This window comes from Chiroxiphia lanceolata, chromosome 1 (genome assembly GCF_009829145.1).
Source record: "Chiroxiphia lanceolata isolate bChiLan1 chromosome 1, bChiLan1.pri, whole genome shotgun sequence".
Lineage (NCBI taxonomy): Eukaryota > Metazoa > Chordata > Aves > Passeriformes > Pipridae > Chiroxiphia > Chiroxiphia lanceolata.
Genome location: NC_045637.1, coordinates 3,401,006 through 3,417,908, shown reverse-complemented (window position 1 = coordinate 3,417,908; position 16,903 = coordinate 3,401,006). Strand labels below are relative to the sequence as shown.

General features: G+C 42.5%; 1 protein-coding gene across 5 annotated transcripts in view; it reads right to left on the bottom strand.

Annotated features, from left to right (window-relative positions):
• TSNARE1 (t-SNARE domain containing 1) overlaps nucleotides 1-16,903 on the bottom strand; it is a 472,184-nt gene that overhangs the window by 256,400 nt on the left and 198,881 nt on the right. For all 5 annotated transcript variants that reach the window (XM_032688083.1, XM_032688116.1, XM_032688100.1 and 2 more), the window contains one exon: nucleotides 3,019-3,109. In XM_032688083.1, coding sequence (XP_032543974.1) covers nucleotides 3,019-3,109 — 91 coding nt within the window. The remainder of the gene's footprint in view (nucleotides 1-3,018; nucleotides 3,110-16,903) is intronic.

The following is a 16,903-nucleotide window of genomic DNA, read 5'->3' as shown; positions in this document are numbered from 1 at the left end:
TTTGTCTTCATGTTTTCCAAGGAGCCCAGATGTCACCACCTTTCTGTTTGGAGCTTGCTCTAGCAAGATTCTAATCTGTATTTTAAAGAAAAGTGTTCTTGGAAGGAAGACCCCAGTCACCCTGATGTAACTATCCAACATGAGTTAAAATCTCTGCTCTCACATGGAGTGACCAAACCCAAACAGTGTCAGGCGATGGAAATTCTCCTGGAACTATTCTACCCCCTGGATCTCAGATTTTACATGTGCAGGAGTTCATGCATTCAGGTTTTACAGAGGGGAATGAACTGCAAGGAAGTGGGAAGTCACCTTAAAATACAAATAGCAAACAAAGCCCAACCTATGCTAAAGTTACTGAGCAGAAATGTTCAGTTTACAGCCATTTCAGAGTTCAGAATCGTTCAGTTTACAGCCATTTCAGCTGTTCCAGAAAACTGCCTAAGAATACAAAAGCACATTTCATAAAGGATGGGATAAACATCTTCGATTTTTAATGGCACCATTTCCAAACACAGAAGAATATCCCAGTCTTACAGTCCTTCATCTAAAGATTTAAAACCATTTTTAGAGCAGGGCAAGTATCATTATTGCCATTCTATAGATAAAGATCCATAAACCTTATGTTTGTTACACATGGAAAATAAGATAAAACTGCCACCCTGGCGAGCTGATCTCATGCTCCAGCATCCATCCTACCAAAAAAAAATGGAATTCCTGACAGGCCTGTCTATTTACATCCTTGGAGGTTATTTTGGAATGAAGCCCTAAAATAGCCATGTGCTATTTTACATCAATCTCCTGCCTTGTATCCCACTGATCCACTTAGAGCAGCATCTTTGCTCCTGAAATACTCTCAATTTGCTCAGTTGGGCATCCTGACTCCAATAGCTCCAGCAGCACTTGGAGCTTCATTGGAAGTCAGAGGAACTCCCACAGTGCACGTTGTTGGCAGTGCAGGGCTGGTGGAAAATAAGGAAGAAAGGGAAAAAATACATTTTTTGTCTGCTTGTGCATGCAAAACAATCCACAGAAAGATGGATTAGTGAGGACTAATAAAGCTCTAAATTAATGGAAGGCTTTTCCTGCTGTGAGTAATTTTATGGGAGGAAAGTTTGCAGTCCTACCCATATTCCCAAGAGGGACTTACTGACCAGCAGCCAATATCCACCAGAACTATTTATTCTATGTAAGGGATGAAGGCTACAGGCTTTATATCAAAATTTGTAGGTTTAATTACTTAAAATGCACAGTGTTAGAGAAGAAGAGCTAAAAAAAAATAAAATCTGTTAAATTAATTGACCAGGGAGCAAAAAAATTATTATGCAACGCAATAGAGAGCAGCAAGTTTATTTCTTATATTACTAAAACTGTTTGTGTATCTATTTCCTTCAGCTCTTAAATATTTTCCCTTTAATTTAGTAATTTTTCTTCCCATGACAGTAAAAACTATTCTCCCGAGAGTCCCCAGTGGACACTGCATGGGCTTCAAGGGCAAATAATGACATTCTTGTGTGACACTATAATTGGGTTTAATGTGACCTTGCCTGATTCCCCTTTTGACTCAATTTATGTCACAAAACGGAGCCAGGAGATCAGCACAAAAAAGGCCCAGATGCCCATATTTCTGAGACAGCATCTTCTGTTTCATCAAGCTCAGATGGAATTATGAAAGAAAAGGAAAAAAATAGTCCTCATAGTCCATCATTAATCAAAGTAATGTGTTAAGAACTATTAAGGCTGATGCCTGCACAAGTCTGATGTCAACATATGGAAACAGTCATTCCAGGCTTCCCTCCTCATCCTCTGGAGTCGACCATCACCCATTCATTTTTTTTTTTTAGGTGGGCTGGATTGCACAGGGTCCTCCACATGTTACAAAGGCAGCCTGGGGTGATTCAACCTTTAAATCGTTATCTCATCTGCCTGTTGGTAAGTGCCATAAATCCAGGCTGTAAAACCCACTTGGGACAGAGAAGAGTGGTGTGTTTAGAGCAGCGTTATTGCTCAGTGGAAGGGCAGTGAGTACAGAGCTGGAGTAACACGGGACTTTGGAAAATGGTAGGAAGTGAGTGAGGACAAAACATCAATTCAGACAAGTTCCTGACTTAGAAACCATAGGGATGCTGGAAGCAAGAAGATAACAGAAAACTGCCAGGCAGAATCAAGTAGAATTGTCCATATTGTCATTTCAGTTGCTGAATCATCTTTTATGTGGGTCAAACTCCTCTACCCTCACATCAGTTGGAGTTTGGTCCCACAGTATGTTTCTGTTCTTCCCCACGATTCAAACCACAGGTCAAATCCAGCAGAAATATCTGGAGTGTAATGGGTTTTGTAGGAAGGTCAGAAACCTGTTTGTCCAATCTTTGCATTGGAGACCAAGGGATGGGGATCATTCACACCGTGTAACGATGCTGTTCATAGGAGTTGAACCTACTGATGACATCCCAGTCTGCCCATATAACAGAGGGATTTTGTGGGGTAAATTGCAACTCAAAGTCCTGCTCTGATCTGGCCACACTCTGTATTTATCTATCCCCAAAGCTACCTTTTTACCAGCACACAGCCCTGAGTGAATGTCATATCCAGATGTATTCCACGGCTTTGGTTTTTCCAGACACTTCAACACAATTCCAAACTCACCAGTCCCCAGTGCACCCACTGCATGACTGAGTCTTTAGCCAGTGCCGAATTTATGTGGAGCCAGATGATTTTTGTGTATTTTCACCCAAACTGAGTGAGACTGAGATAAATGTGAACTGGCCAAGGCTTATTGCTGAGTTCTCAATTTCCAATTCCACACGATGCAGTTTTGGGAGAAGAACTGGTTTCTGCAGCTGTTTTCCTCTGGGTCGTTTATAAGTGAAAACTGCATTTACTGTGTCACAGGAAAGGAAGTTATAACAAGCCATGGAGCTCAACAGCCTTAAAACACCCACTACCACTTCTTTTTTTTTATTATTCCTCCTTCCATAAGACCCATCACCCTCCCCCAGCATCACCCGGATTGGCACATACCCTGGATGAGCCTCTGACAATCTCAGACAGCTGCTTGATGGCTTTGGTGCTGGTGGCGATGGTTTTATTAGTCTCCTGCTGGGTCGCATGCCTGCAGAAGGGAAGAGATGATGGGAATTGCAATTGAAATTAATTGCATAATGAGACACTTAGAGACATTTATCAACCTGCAGAGCAATTGAGACAACACAACACACAGCACATGGAGGCACAGGAGGGCTGCAAGAGTCCTGGGTCTTGACAGTGGAAGACAGAAGGAAATACTGGGAAGGAGCTGCCCAAAATATTCTTCCTGTGGTCAGCACAGAGGCAGTGGCTGTGGACCTGCAGGGCCAGTGGGGGTGATAAAATGAAAATAGCGGGTGGACAGGTAAGGAGGTCATCACAGATGGTTGGTATTGCAACAGAAATTGCCAAAAGAAGGATTTTATAGCAGAAAGAGACAGGACAGGGGAGTTACCTGATGGTTGGCCCATGAAAATACTGTACTCAGAAGAGATTTTTGAGTTTGAGCAGGACAAATTTACTTACAGTGATCATCTATATGATAATGGCAGAGTATTCCAGGAAAGCACTTTACCTGACTGCTTTACAGTACTGTAACAGGCAGGCAGGGAGCCAAACCAGTCCCCTTTCATGGTTGTCCCTCTCCTTTATACCCTCAATTCTGGCACTATTATTTCTTGTAAGCACTCACTGCTGGCCTTGCTCTTTGGGACCAAAAAAACCAGGGGTAAGAGACATGAATTCTTCCCAAAGGTACTTATTTGCTCAGTCCAGTAGTTCTCAAGCTTTGTTAAGATCAACGGGGCACTTTCAGCCTCTGAGCTTCCCTAGAAGCACTTCACATCTTTTTAGTTACAAAGGGGTGGTTTTCCATGAGATTTCTTTCAAAAACTCGAGAAATACTTTAAAAAGACCTGGAGAAAATGGTGGGTTTTTTCTCCTTTAGAGGACATATAGGAGCCACAACTGTATTGAAAAGACTCATTTGTCAGTGGTTTGGTTTGGTTTCGTTTGGGTTTTTTTCAGGTTTGGTGGGATTTGGAGTGAACGGAAGTTCTTTGATTTAAAAAAATGTCAAGATGATTATCTGTGGCCCCTCTGTCCTCATGACCCATGGCCTGTCCTGACTCTTCAGCTCCCTCCTGCTTCTCTGTCAGTACTGATGGACACCAGCTCTTTTAAGACTTATGTCAACTCTTTCAGCACCTCCTTTGAGGAGCAAGGCCAGTCCCTAAAGTCTTTACCAAACGCAACCCTGACTAAAATTACATTGAGACCTCTCTTAAGGTCTCAGTACAAAGTTTGGCAGGCTTTTTTCCCACTTCAGTGTTTTTCTGCAAACAGCTCATTTGGGAAAGCTGTCTGGGATATTAGGATCATAGGATGGTCTGGGTTGGAAGGGACCTTAAAGATCATCTTGTTCCTATCCCCCACCATGGGCAGGGACACCTTCCACTATCCCAGGTTGCTCAGAGCCCCATCCAACCTGGCCTTAAACACTTCCAAGGATGGAGCATCCACAGTTTCTCTGGGCAATCTGTTCTGAGGCATCACCACCCTCACAGTAAATAAAACTGAACTCCTTTGACACCACACAGGAAAGAGAAATAATCCCATATGAAGACACAACTGGACCCAATGACTAGTTATTATCTCTGCTTAGTCAAATGAAGATATTATTTCTGTGCTCATTCGTCAAAATGCATTTCATTTATTTATGATCCCAGGACTTACTGCACCAGATGAGCAACTACATCACTTTTAATTTGAGATGGAAGAGGTCATATCTAGCACAGACAGGTATTCCACACTGTCACTGCAGGAGAGGGAGCTGAGAACTGAATCCTGTCACGTTGCTTACATTAAGGAGTGCACAGCCTGATCCCCAATCTTTTCATCAAGTAAATCTTGCCACCAAGTGCATGAGTTCCATAACCAGCAGATGATTCAAAAGTGAGATTTCCATACCTAATTCCTCTTAATGGAAGGCAAGATTCTGGAGCTGACATCCAGTCATTTTGATGACCTCGTTAAATTATCTTCCCAAGAAGAACTGAGGGATTTATACACCAGTAATTCCCCATCCCCAAAGTAAAATGGCTTGTTAGGCTCATGCATCTGATCCTTTCCAATCTCTAAAGTTAAATAAACTCTTATTAATTTGCACTCTAATGGAAATTTTATGTTAGCTCTCTTATGTAATAAATCCACACTGTGCACAAACTTTACTCAGCTGCAAAATAACTCGGAGTAGGGGTACAAAAAAATAAAGGTTCTGCCTTCCTCTCTTAATTCAAAAGGCACTTTAACCAACAAGCTGGTGCTTGATTTTGGCATTTACCACTATGTTGTCAGCACAATTAACTTCTTAATCTTCAGCCTAAGAGATAAGCTCAGGAATGAGACAATGATTATATTCAATTTACATTAAATGCTATTAAAATCTTCATTAAAAACAAAACAAAACAAAACAAAACAAAAACAAATCTTGAAACTCCACTCCCTGCAGCATTTTATTTTCATTTGCAATGGTAACAAGATATGTTGTTATTGTCGTTATTATTAGTATTATTAGTATTATCATCTGTCTTTATATTCCTCTCCCTATGGAAGTGTGAAAGTTAATTAAAGGTTTGTCTTTGATGAATAAAATTTGCCTCTCAAAAGAGTTCTCCACACAACAGGAAGTTAATACTCAGTCTGTGGAGTCACCAAGTACCTAAAATATAAACGTTGTAAAAGATTCACCTGCCTGAAAACAAGCACTCTAAGAGCAAAAACTGAAAGGGCGTCTCTTAGGAGAAGAATCAACTCTTGCTGAGCATTTCTGCATGCACAGAGATTGCAAAGACAATGCTCTAAATAATACAGGAGAAGCCACAATGCTGCCCAAGAGGTGCCTGTGGTGGCTGTTTTCCGTACCAGAGGAGCACAGTCCACTGAATCCATAATCACTGAATCCATAATCACTGAATCCATAATCCCCAGCTGCTCCCAGTTGGTTCCCTGAACAACCATATCTCTAATTTATTTATCCAGTTTGAAGGGGAGCACTGCAAAGAGGCAGAGGCAGCGATGGCTGCTTCCCTTCCCCGCAGGGAAGGAGGGAAAGGAGCTCAACTACTGTTTGAGCTGCTTCTTTGAGACACTTGATGAATGGCCAAGTCAGCAAAAGATAATCAGACCCCAAATGCAACAGCAAAGACCAACAAGGGAAAGACTTCTCCCTGCCTCACTGTGCCTGCTGATCCTTGCAATAATCCCAAAGAGTTTTGTTTTCTAGTTCCAGCAGGAAATGGCATTTCCACTCATAATACAAGATACAGCTTATTTTACTTTCATCTGATCCCGAATGGGAGAGCAATAATAAGTTTTTTGGGTACAATCAAAGGTTCCTTTACAGTACTGGTTTAAACATCATTAAATCCAACATTCCCTCTGGCACAAGGTATAGTAATGGGGTAGGGTTTTTGCATTTAAGAGCTGAGTGGTCAAGTAGGTTTGACTGGAGTTAAGCCAGGTAGCTCAGCATGATTCAGCTTGTGTCTTTAACAGTTGCTGTAATGTTCACTGCAGTTTTGTTATCCAAAAAAGGTAAAAAATATAGTACTGAGCTGCAAGATCTGTGGCTTAAACAGATGTAGTTTGAGTAGCTGCATTTACATTTATTCCATTGTTGTTGCAGACATAAATACATAAGGGTGCATCACACATGCATAAGGAAATTGTTCACACCACAAAACATCTCTTTCCTGTCCATCAGAGGGATTTTAGGAAGGACTGGTGTCTGTGGGAACTGATATCTGTGGGAACTGATGGGCCCCAGCAAACTATAAATACACGCAAATATAACTCCATGCATTGGCCACAGGGACAGCCATGGAGTAGCAATGGGTACTTAGTCCCTGAGGATCCTACTCCCCTCTCTCCACCTAATCAAGGTGCTTAAATTTAGAGCAAAGACAATGGAGGTCCTTTGTGGTCTGTGGAGAGGGGCATCTCCAAAGATGATGCAGAGAAGTCCACAATTCAGTAGTAACCCACCATTTCTGGATGTCTCCCACACAGCCAGGATGGTCCTAGAGCAGAATCAGAGAATCATAGAATATCCTGAGTTAGAAAGGACCCACAAGGATCATGAAAGTCCAGTTCCTGTCCCTGTACAGGACAACCCCAAGAATCACACCATGTGCTCGGGAGCATTGTCCAAATGCCTCCTGAGCTCTGTCAGGCTTGGGGCTGTGCCCACTGCCCTGGGGAGCCTGTTCCAGTGTTCAACCATCCTCTCGGTGAAGAACCTAAACCACTCTGAAACATCTTCATGCCATTCCCTTGAGTCCTGTCACTGGTCACCAGAGAGAAGAGATCAGTGCTCGCCCCTCCTCTTCCCCTCATGAGGAAGCTGTAGACAGCTGTGAGGTCTCACCTCAGAGCTAAGGATATTTCCAGAAATGGATGATCCAGGCTGATGTGTTCAACAGTTGTATTAACAAACACTTATTTAAAGGCTGGAAACTTTTGCTGCATTAGATTACTGTCCTTTACTGCCCACAGACAGCCCCAAACCTCATTCTCGAGGACTACCGGGCTCTGCTTCTGCATGATGAACTCAGTGGGCATTTCTCAACCCTAAGTATTTATTACAGATGTAAACAAAGCAGAAAAATGAGCTGGAAGGAAGGTCTATTTTATAGAATCACAGAATGGTTTGGGTTGAAAGTAACCTCAAAGACCATCCAGTTCCAACCCTGTGCCATGGGCAGGGATGCCACCCACTAGATCAGGTTCCTCAGGGCCCCATCCAATCTGGCCTAAGTTGTTTTACTAAGTTTCATCAAGCCCTAAAGTCCATTTATCTGTTGTTACAATCACCAAAGCAAGAAAGGTTAAATCTACTTGTTCAGGCTCCAAAATGACTCTCACAGCCTTCCCCCCCACCCTTTCTGCTTTGAGACCTAACTGTGCATGTTGAGGAATAGTTTACAACAGGGCAAAATAAGAGCTCTAATTCTGGTCTGTCAGCAAACCCCTTTGCATAGGTGTAAATCAGCCAGCAGAGTAAAAGTCAGGAGAAAAACGGGCTGCTACTTCCAGGCTTCAAGCCCCACAATATTCTAAAATAAAAGCATCATGGATTTCCAATTTGCCTGTCACTTGAAAGTATTAGGAGAGGTGGTGCTATTTTTCTTACAGGAGCTTAGGGGATGGTCTGTGGTTGTGTGGGAAAAGAAGAGGAGGTATTTCAAATCCACCTGACAGTGGTGAAATACCATCTCTGGAGAGGAATGTGGCTATAGGTTTGCAGTTGGGTTCTTTGGTGGTTCTGCATTAAAACAGAAGATTTTTTGTCAGACAGCACCTCCCACAAATTTCATCCCAGAAATGCAAACCTTAGCAAAACTTTTCATGGCTTTTTCAATACCTGTCAGGTACCTGCTTTTATCATTGCTGCTTAAAATTAAATAATAATAAATAAAGAAGCAGTTATTACTGAGATAAGGAGAATTCTTGCTCCCCTGCAGAATTTGACCAGATGCAGGCAGATGGTTACTCATTAACTTGCTACCAGAAATTCAGGTTTGCGTTTTTCAACTAAATTATCTCTAGAACAGTCTGTAAGACACCCCTCTTAACCCCTCACCACCTACAGATTAGTTCAGTATCACCCCAGACTCATCTGTCAAGTCATTGCTGACAGCTCAGCCCTCAAGAAGGACCCCATGGGAAGCAGTTTCACAACTTCCCTGCCATTAGTCACCTCTCAAATTAGTTTTTCTCCTCCCACCCATACTATTCCCAAGTCAGTTTTAATTTTACAAGTTTCACTTTATTTCCTAATGAAAGAGCCCCTTGGATCCTTTGTAAAAGCCTTGCAAGCGCTGAGCTATATTCACCTCCCTCTCTCTCATTATCCATAAGCCTCTTAGCTTAGGAGAGACAGAAATTAATTTAATTTGCCATAATTTCATTATGATGAACCCTGGTGCCTACTGATCATGATAGTGATTTCTTTTCTCCCTCCAGGTGCTGATTTATTTCTTTTTAACTGTTTATTTCTATTTAAACTGTTTATTTCTTTTTAACTACTCTTGCAACTCCTCTTGTGCAGAGGAGTAAGTCATCTCCCTGCACCAGATTCCTGCAAAAAGCAAACAGATCCCTCCCTTCCCATGCCCAGGACCTCGGCTGCCCTCCCTGAGCTCTTAATATTCACCAGAGTTTCCGGTATTGCCCCGATAATCCTTTTAGTGCCTGAAGATAAATGACATCAAACCGTGACTACTCTGATTGCTTTGCCTGTGCTTTCTAATTCTGTCGTGCCTTTCACATTCCTGAATTAAGGGGTGGACCAGGGCTTAACATCTGTCAGGGAAAGGCCACCGGGATGTTTTCCTGCAGCAATTCTCAGCCGGAGGTTCCTGCAGCAATAATAGAAAGCAAGTTAGAGACGTACAACCTCCACACTGTTGTTAGCATGCCTTTCTTCCAGTAATTTACTGCAGTTCCTTGCAGTTCCTTGGATTGGAGCTGTCTTTCCAGGTTTTTCAGGGTTGGAACTAGATGATCTTTAGGACCCCTTCCAACCCAAACCATTCTAGGATTTTATGATTAAGTGATCAAGCCCAGCTAAAGATTGTTGCATTTAGGACTCTGCAGCAGGAGTTGAGTTAACAGAGCCAGTCAATTTGAAGGGAGAACTGGGGGAACTACACACTCCGAGTCCTGCATGTACTTCAGAAAAACAGAAAAAAAAAATATACACTGTACAAGTGTGTTAAAAAATAGTGGAAGGTGTCCCTGCCCGTGTCAGGGGGGTTGGAACCAGGTGATCTTTAAGGCCCCTTCCAATCCAAACCATTCTGTGATTCTGTGATGAAGTTGTCCCCCTTCCCTGGGAATTGCAGAGACATGGATGTTGCCTTAGTTTTACCCTCAAATCTATTTGTGTGTGGACTCCAATATATGCAAACCCCCTCTTATAACTTCCCTGTTGAAAAACACAGGCTGGAAGGAACAGACACAAAATGCAATAAAATATCAAATCTCAAGAACTTCATCCAGATAAAAATGCTGACTGACATCTGCCTAAGTAAATTCTCTCATAATTTATACTCCTGTAGAGATTTGCTCACATATTTCAGAGCAGAATCAGAAACACTGCTTTGAGGGAATAGAAATATGTAAGAAAGTGTCCTACACACACACACACACACACACACACACACACACACACACATGTATGTAGGAAATACAGGGACAAATGGACAGGAGATAAATGGCAGTGCAGATTAATTTAGCCTATTATCCCTCCCACACTCACTCTCTTGGTTTTAGCATTTAACATGCATTCAATACTCAATCTGGCACTGTGAAAAGCAAAGATGAAGGGCACTTTACTGAGGGGAATGAATGATCGATTGCTTCAGCCCTCCTTGAGAAACTACCATGAAACCCTCATTAATAAAGGAGCCAGCACTTGGTGGATGAAAAGTTTTGGTGAATAGAGATGTAGAAAATTATTTTTTTTTAGGCTTTATTCTTATTTTAAAAGTTGCTTCTGCTGGTTCACATTTTCTTGCCAGCAGACTTTTTTCAGTGGCAAGAGCGAGAAGAGCAAAAAGGGAACAAATCACACCAATTTCTGAGGTGTAGGCATTTCCATTCCAGAAAATACATGTTTCATTAAAAAGAAAAAAAAAAAAAGCCAACATTGCTTAAACCCAGGCAATTTTAATTGAAAAATGAATCCATTTCACTCAAACGACTGTGAAGTGTTTTGTTATTTTGTGAAGTGAGCAAGAAATCAAAGGCAAACAAACAGCTCGAGACACTTTTCAGTTTGCTGGGGTTATTTGTGTATTTCTAGTTAGGGGCATTAAAGCACAAATGCTCCTGTGTGGATGCTTAAATTAAGCAATGTGCCTAAACCCAGTTCCTCGATCAGGATTTAAGTTAGAAGGAAAAGGCATTAGCAGCAATTGTAGCACTGAAATTGTCAGGGTGTAGCAAACAGGCTGTCTCATACAGCAATGAAAAATGCCCACTCTTGGACTAACAAGAAATCTAAAAGGAAAGGCAATGACCAAGCAATTCTTTTACAGTCTAAAGAGCAAAACCAGGTGGTTTATCATCTCTGAGAAACTCAGCTTCAGGAATCAGCAGACAAACATCCAGGACACTGCAGCAGTGCACAGATACGATGGCCTCGTGTCAAGCCAGGGCAGGAATCAGGTGCTGTGGGTTTCAGAAGGAAGCAGGTCAGCAAAGGAAACACAGTTAATGAAGTTACGCTGACACCCCCCCATTCCATTCCAGATGAAAAATTAAGGAGATGTCACCACAAAGCTCATGGACCAGCCTGGAGGAAGGTTTGATACACACCAGTCTCCTTAATGGGAAATATGAAGAAACTGTTTTAAATGAGCAGCACCAAGGGACACCAGGTTTGCTAGAAATCCTCCTTTTAGGCACTGTAAAAAGCCTTCATAAACCTCCACATGGAATTTAATAGATGTTGCACTGTAGATATCAATTATTGAAGCTGTCTGGGCAATGCAAGTGGACTGGCACTTACAGCAGATGTTGAAGATGATGCAAACTCCCCTAACAGTGAAGTAACAGGCAAAGGAACCCAATATTCAGCAAACTCCTGATCTATTTGATTTGCTTCAGTACCATCACTGGCAGAGGCAGTGGAATAGCCTTTGGCTTCCAAGCCAGATGGGTGTGGATCCCACAACTTGGGTTTCTCTTAACATCCCTTTCTTCTCCATCTGAAAACTCCATTCAGATGGGACACGATGATTTTGGGTTTATTCAGCTGGGATTTAAATGCATATTCACAGACAAGTCTATTTAAAACATGGCTGATCCCTGGAGTCCAGATCCAATGAGACCATACCCTTCTAAATAGATAAACATCTTTTGGACCTCACTATACATAGACCCTTCTGTCCACAAAGAACGTGATCTTAATATGCTTTTTTTATGTGTTCAAACGTGTTCATGTTCCCAAAGCAGCCCCTATAACACACATCCCACTGTCCCACATCTCATCTCATCTCCCTGGGCTCAACCACCACTCTCACATGTCCTAAAGTGAATGAATTAATTTCCCCTCCCTACCATTTCCACACCCCCAACAATATGCACTTCACCAAAACCAAACATCAGCCACAAGTTCTCTAATTCTTCGAACAAACAAAAACAAAAAAACCCCAAAACAACTTCATACCAAGAGTTTGCTCCTATACCTCTATATCAGTCTCCTTGAACTCCTAAAATCCTGTGCCGTGTGCTCTGGGATGACCCTGCTTGAGCAGGGTGGTTGGACCAGATGAGCCACTGTGGTCCCTTCCAACTGACCCATTCTATGATTCTGCATCCCCAAAACATGTCTCAGCCACATCCCCTGAGCTGGGACATGACCTCCTGCCCCACTACATCTCCATGCACTTATGAAGTGTGGCCACACACACCCTTCATCCATCCAACTCCATTAACTGAGACCAAGATAACAGGACTTATCACTGGTTCTCTGATCACATTTTATTCCCTGATATGGGATGTCCAAATCACCTCATCACCCATCTAAAATTCATCCCTGGTTTCCACCCACTACCATGTCCCGAGCCAGAACTGTGGCTCTCAGCCTGCCTGGTACAATAATACTGGGACCAGACTGGGAAGCTGTAAATTGCTGCTGCTTCAGACAGAAAAAAAAATGACCTTCATGACTCCTTCTGAAGGTGACAACTTCCACTGCTGGTGAGAATGACACCTGACTGTTCCACCTACGATGGGCTGGGGACCTCTGCTCTAACCAGTGTGACCAGCTCCACGAGCTCCACGGCAAGAGCAAACCTCAAGTGCCACACAATTTGTTTTTTCTCTCTGTGCTCCACCTCTTCCTCTGCTAAAAGGCACTTTGGAGAACAGTGGGATGCAGATAGGGAAGTCAGTTGGAGGAAAGAGAGCTTTTAAAGTACAAAGTGAAGCCCAAAAGTTGATGTTGGTACCAGTGCTGGTACTTTCTGAACACACTCCTTTGAGGAACTTGTGCCAGTATAGATATTTTCTGATTTTTTTTTTTTTTAAAGCAAAAAACAGGAGAACAGAAAAACATGAAAGCAGTATAAGGCAGAAAACAGCTTTAAAATATGTTTGCTTGAGAGGATTTTTTGCTGTGGCTTTATTTGTTTTCATATCGCACTCTGTTCTCAAAAACCACGGAGCTGACTAAAAGGAATTGTGCTGGGAAGAGAAATGGATCTCAGCAGCCTACTTACTACCTATTGCTCTATCCCATATACTTCATATGCCTCTTTAAATCTGACACCTCTGCAACTTTCTGAACATAAGGGCAAGCTGTGAAGTACAAGGGAAATTAATATATTTATCCTGGACAGAGTGCAACACACTCAAAATATAGAGTTCTTGATCTCTAAATACTTTTCTATCTCCTTCACTGTCTTTTCCACTCACATTTCACTCTGCCTTGCATTGCTTTTCTAGCAACACTTTAATTTGGCAGGCAGACAGATGTACCTGTCTCTTTTTAGCAACTTATAAGTTTCCAAAACAGAGGCAAAATCTTAAAAGAAATGCTACTGGTGAGACTCCTCTGCTTATCAGCCCCACATTTCATTAATTTAAAGATCCTTCAGGCTCTCAGGTGACGATAATACATAATTCCCAATGTCCCAGAAGTCGCTCTTCCCCACCACCCTCCAGCTGACAGCAGCCCATAAAGCAGCCCAGTAGCTGGATTACAAAAACACAGGGCACTTTATGGACCCATAAAACACCCTCAAGAGCAGCCATGTGAATGAAGACCCCATTTTGTGGGGCAATAAATATTGCACCAGCACCCAAAAGGCACTGCTATTCCAGGAATTGTGCAAATCACCCTCTGTGGTCCATGACAAAATGTCTCAGGCTGTGGCCAGAAGGACCTGAACCTCCACAGGGAGAACAACAATTAAAATGCGCCACCGGTCGTCCAAAAAATTAGACTTCGAAGAGATATTGCCCTAATAAGAAAGGGGTGCAAACACATAATAAAAGGATAAACAAACAGAATAAAAGACCTGAGGAAGTCCATTATAAATCAACAGGCTCCGAGCTTTGTTTCAGGCAAGGCAAGACTCTCTGCTGGCAGAAGGCAGTGGATGAAGCACATAATGAACTCAGATAGAGCAACTCTCTGTTTACAGGGAGGGCCAAGGGAAATTTCCAAACGTTCCAATCCATTCAAATGTGAAAACTGTAAGCCCTGTTATCAGAAACCTCTGCTGCTGATAGCAAATTTGTTCTCCAGGGGGAAAATGGATTCAGCTTAAGAACCACTGTTCAGGGGCCAATGCAGGTACTTGAAAGAAAATTACCTGATGAAAGATCAATAATGTTTCTCCTCTCCCTGAATCGAGGTTTCTGTGCAGAATAAAAAATTCCAGGGACTGATTCTCTCCCACCTTGCTAAGCCATTGTAAATGTAACTAAGCAAGGATATTACATATTTAGGATCATGTGAAAATCACATTCCATTTGTGCAGGCACCCAAAAGGGAAATATTGAAAGCCACACTCAGTGCACCACAAAAGCAGACAGAGCGGCACAAATATGTTTCCTTAAAGTCTTAGAGCTTAAAAACACGCTTTCCTACAAAATGGTAAGTATGCTAAGTTTATGCAACAGCTGCCAGAAAGTTGTGCACATGGATCCAGCTGACAGGTTCCTTAAATGAATCAAGCAGCAATATCCATTAAAGGCCCAGTGCACCACAGGAGAGATGTTACTGAAGCATGTGACTGACCTTTCCTTTTAAAATAAAAGGATTTTACATCAAAACAGGGTCAGGCTGAAATACAAGAAGCTAAGGAGAGTAATCCTAAATATATATATATGTTTTTCCTTTTCTTTCTCAAATGGACAGAAGAGGTTGTTCAGGTGAAAATGGACTTCTGGAGCACAATGAAAATCTGGACAACTTCAGACACATGAGACCTTGGGTAAACGGTGATGGCATAGCTATTATGGAGCAGAAAGAGATTTTTCCCTCCCACTTGTTTGTCAGCTCACTCAAATCTATCAGTTGGTTTGTGCTGTGCTAGAAGTAGGAGGCAAATGTCAACTCCAAACTGCTGGACTGCTTTTGAGGGATCTGTATTCACAATCCCACTGCTGTCTAAATAAAACCCATTGAAATTAAAAGTTGAGGATAATCCATTAGATGTGGGTTCCTGCCCTTGGGTCACAACAACCTCATGAATTGTTACATGTTTGGGACAAAGTGGCTGGAAAAGGACCTGGGGGTGCAAAACATGAGCCAGTGTGTGCCCAGGTGGGTAAGAAGGCCAAAGGCACCTGGGCTGTACCAGCAATAGTGTGGGTAGCAGGACCAGGGCAGTGATTGTCCCTCTGTGCTGGGAGCTGGTGAGACCACACCTCAAATCCTGGGTTCATTTTTGGGTCCCTCATGACAAGAAAGACATTGAAGGGCTGGAGCATGTCCAGAGAAGGGCAACAGAGCTGATGAGGATCAGTTGAGGGAACCAAGGGTGCTCAGCCTGGAGAAAAGGAGGCTCGGGGAGGACCTTTTCACTCTCTACAATTCCCTGAAAGGAGGGTGTAGCCAGGTGGGTGTTGATCTCTTCTTGTAAGTAATAAGTGACAGGAGCAGAGGAAATGGTCTCAAGTTGCACCAGGGCAGGTTTAGGTTGGATATTGGGAAAAAATTCTTCACTGAAAAATATGACAAGCATCAAAAGATTGTGCCCAGGACAGTGGAGTCACCATCCCTGGAGGGATTTAAAAGACATGTAGATGTGGCATCTGGGGACGTCGTCGAGTGGTGGACCTGTCAGTGCTGGGTTAATGGTTGAACCAGATGATCTTAGAGGTCTTTTCCAAGCTTAATGATTCTATGATTCTAAATAATTTTACTGTTCTGTGATTAGAAAATAGATTCTCCCATGATGAGAAAGAAACATCTCCTGTCCTTGCACTTTTTAATCCTGGACTGACTATAAGACTGTACTGCCACATTCACTAAGTCCCGTGGCTTTTGGGGACTGAACACCTCTGATATATTGGATTTGGGGTCATTTTGATGTTATCCCAAATGGACTTTATTACTATCCTTAACTCTTTAACTGAGAGCTAATCAGCCAGATTTCCCAAAACAGTTCTTGGGTCTATTTTCAGGACTCTTCCCAACTGTACAAAACCCAAATGCCAGATGAGATCCAGATTCATAACTCCCAATGCATGTGACATCCAAGTCATCAATCCAGTCACCTACAATCCAGGACTTAATCACCCTGTAGGTACCAAAACACAGAGTGTGGCCTTCTATTTACTTAAAGGTCTGTAGGAATTTAGTGTCTGTTCCTTCCATGGTTTAGAAATACCTGCTGAAAGGAGACAGGTAGACTTTCTGCTCTTGAAGCTCTCTTACTTTCCAGGCTGAAGGCTTCCTGCACAGAGAATCCCACAAAATAGTTCTGCTGCTGCCCACAAGTTGTACCATTTCTTCTGGCTGGAGCATCTACCTGGATCCATTCCCCTTATCCCAAAATTGTTGGGAAGATGTGAAGATAAGCCAGCTGAAGGCATGAAGTCAGCATGGGTAAGTTCTAAGACATTAATGAACTCCAAAGCCTTCCTTAACTGAGGTCTAGTGTCACACGAGGCTCCCAGAAGCCTGAGGGCTTGGGCCTGATGACATCAGAAAACCATTCCAAACAACACCATTTGTGATGTGTTGAGGCCTGATCAGATCACTAGAATGACGTTTTTTCCCCTAAGTTATCACCCTTTTCCTAACCACTTCATTCCAAGGGTAACTGAGGGTTATCTCTGGTCAAAAAACAGAGTT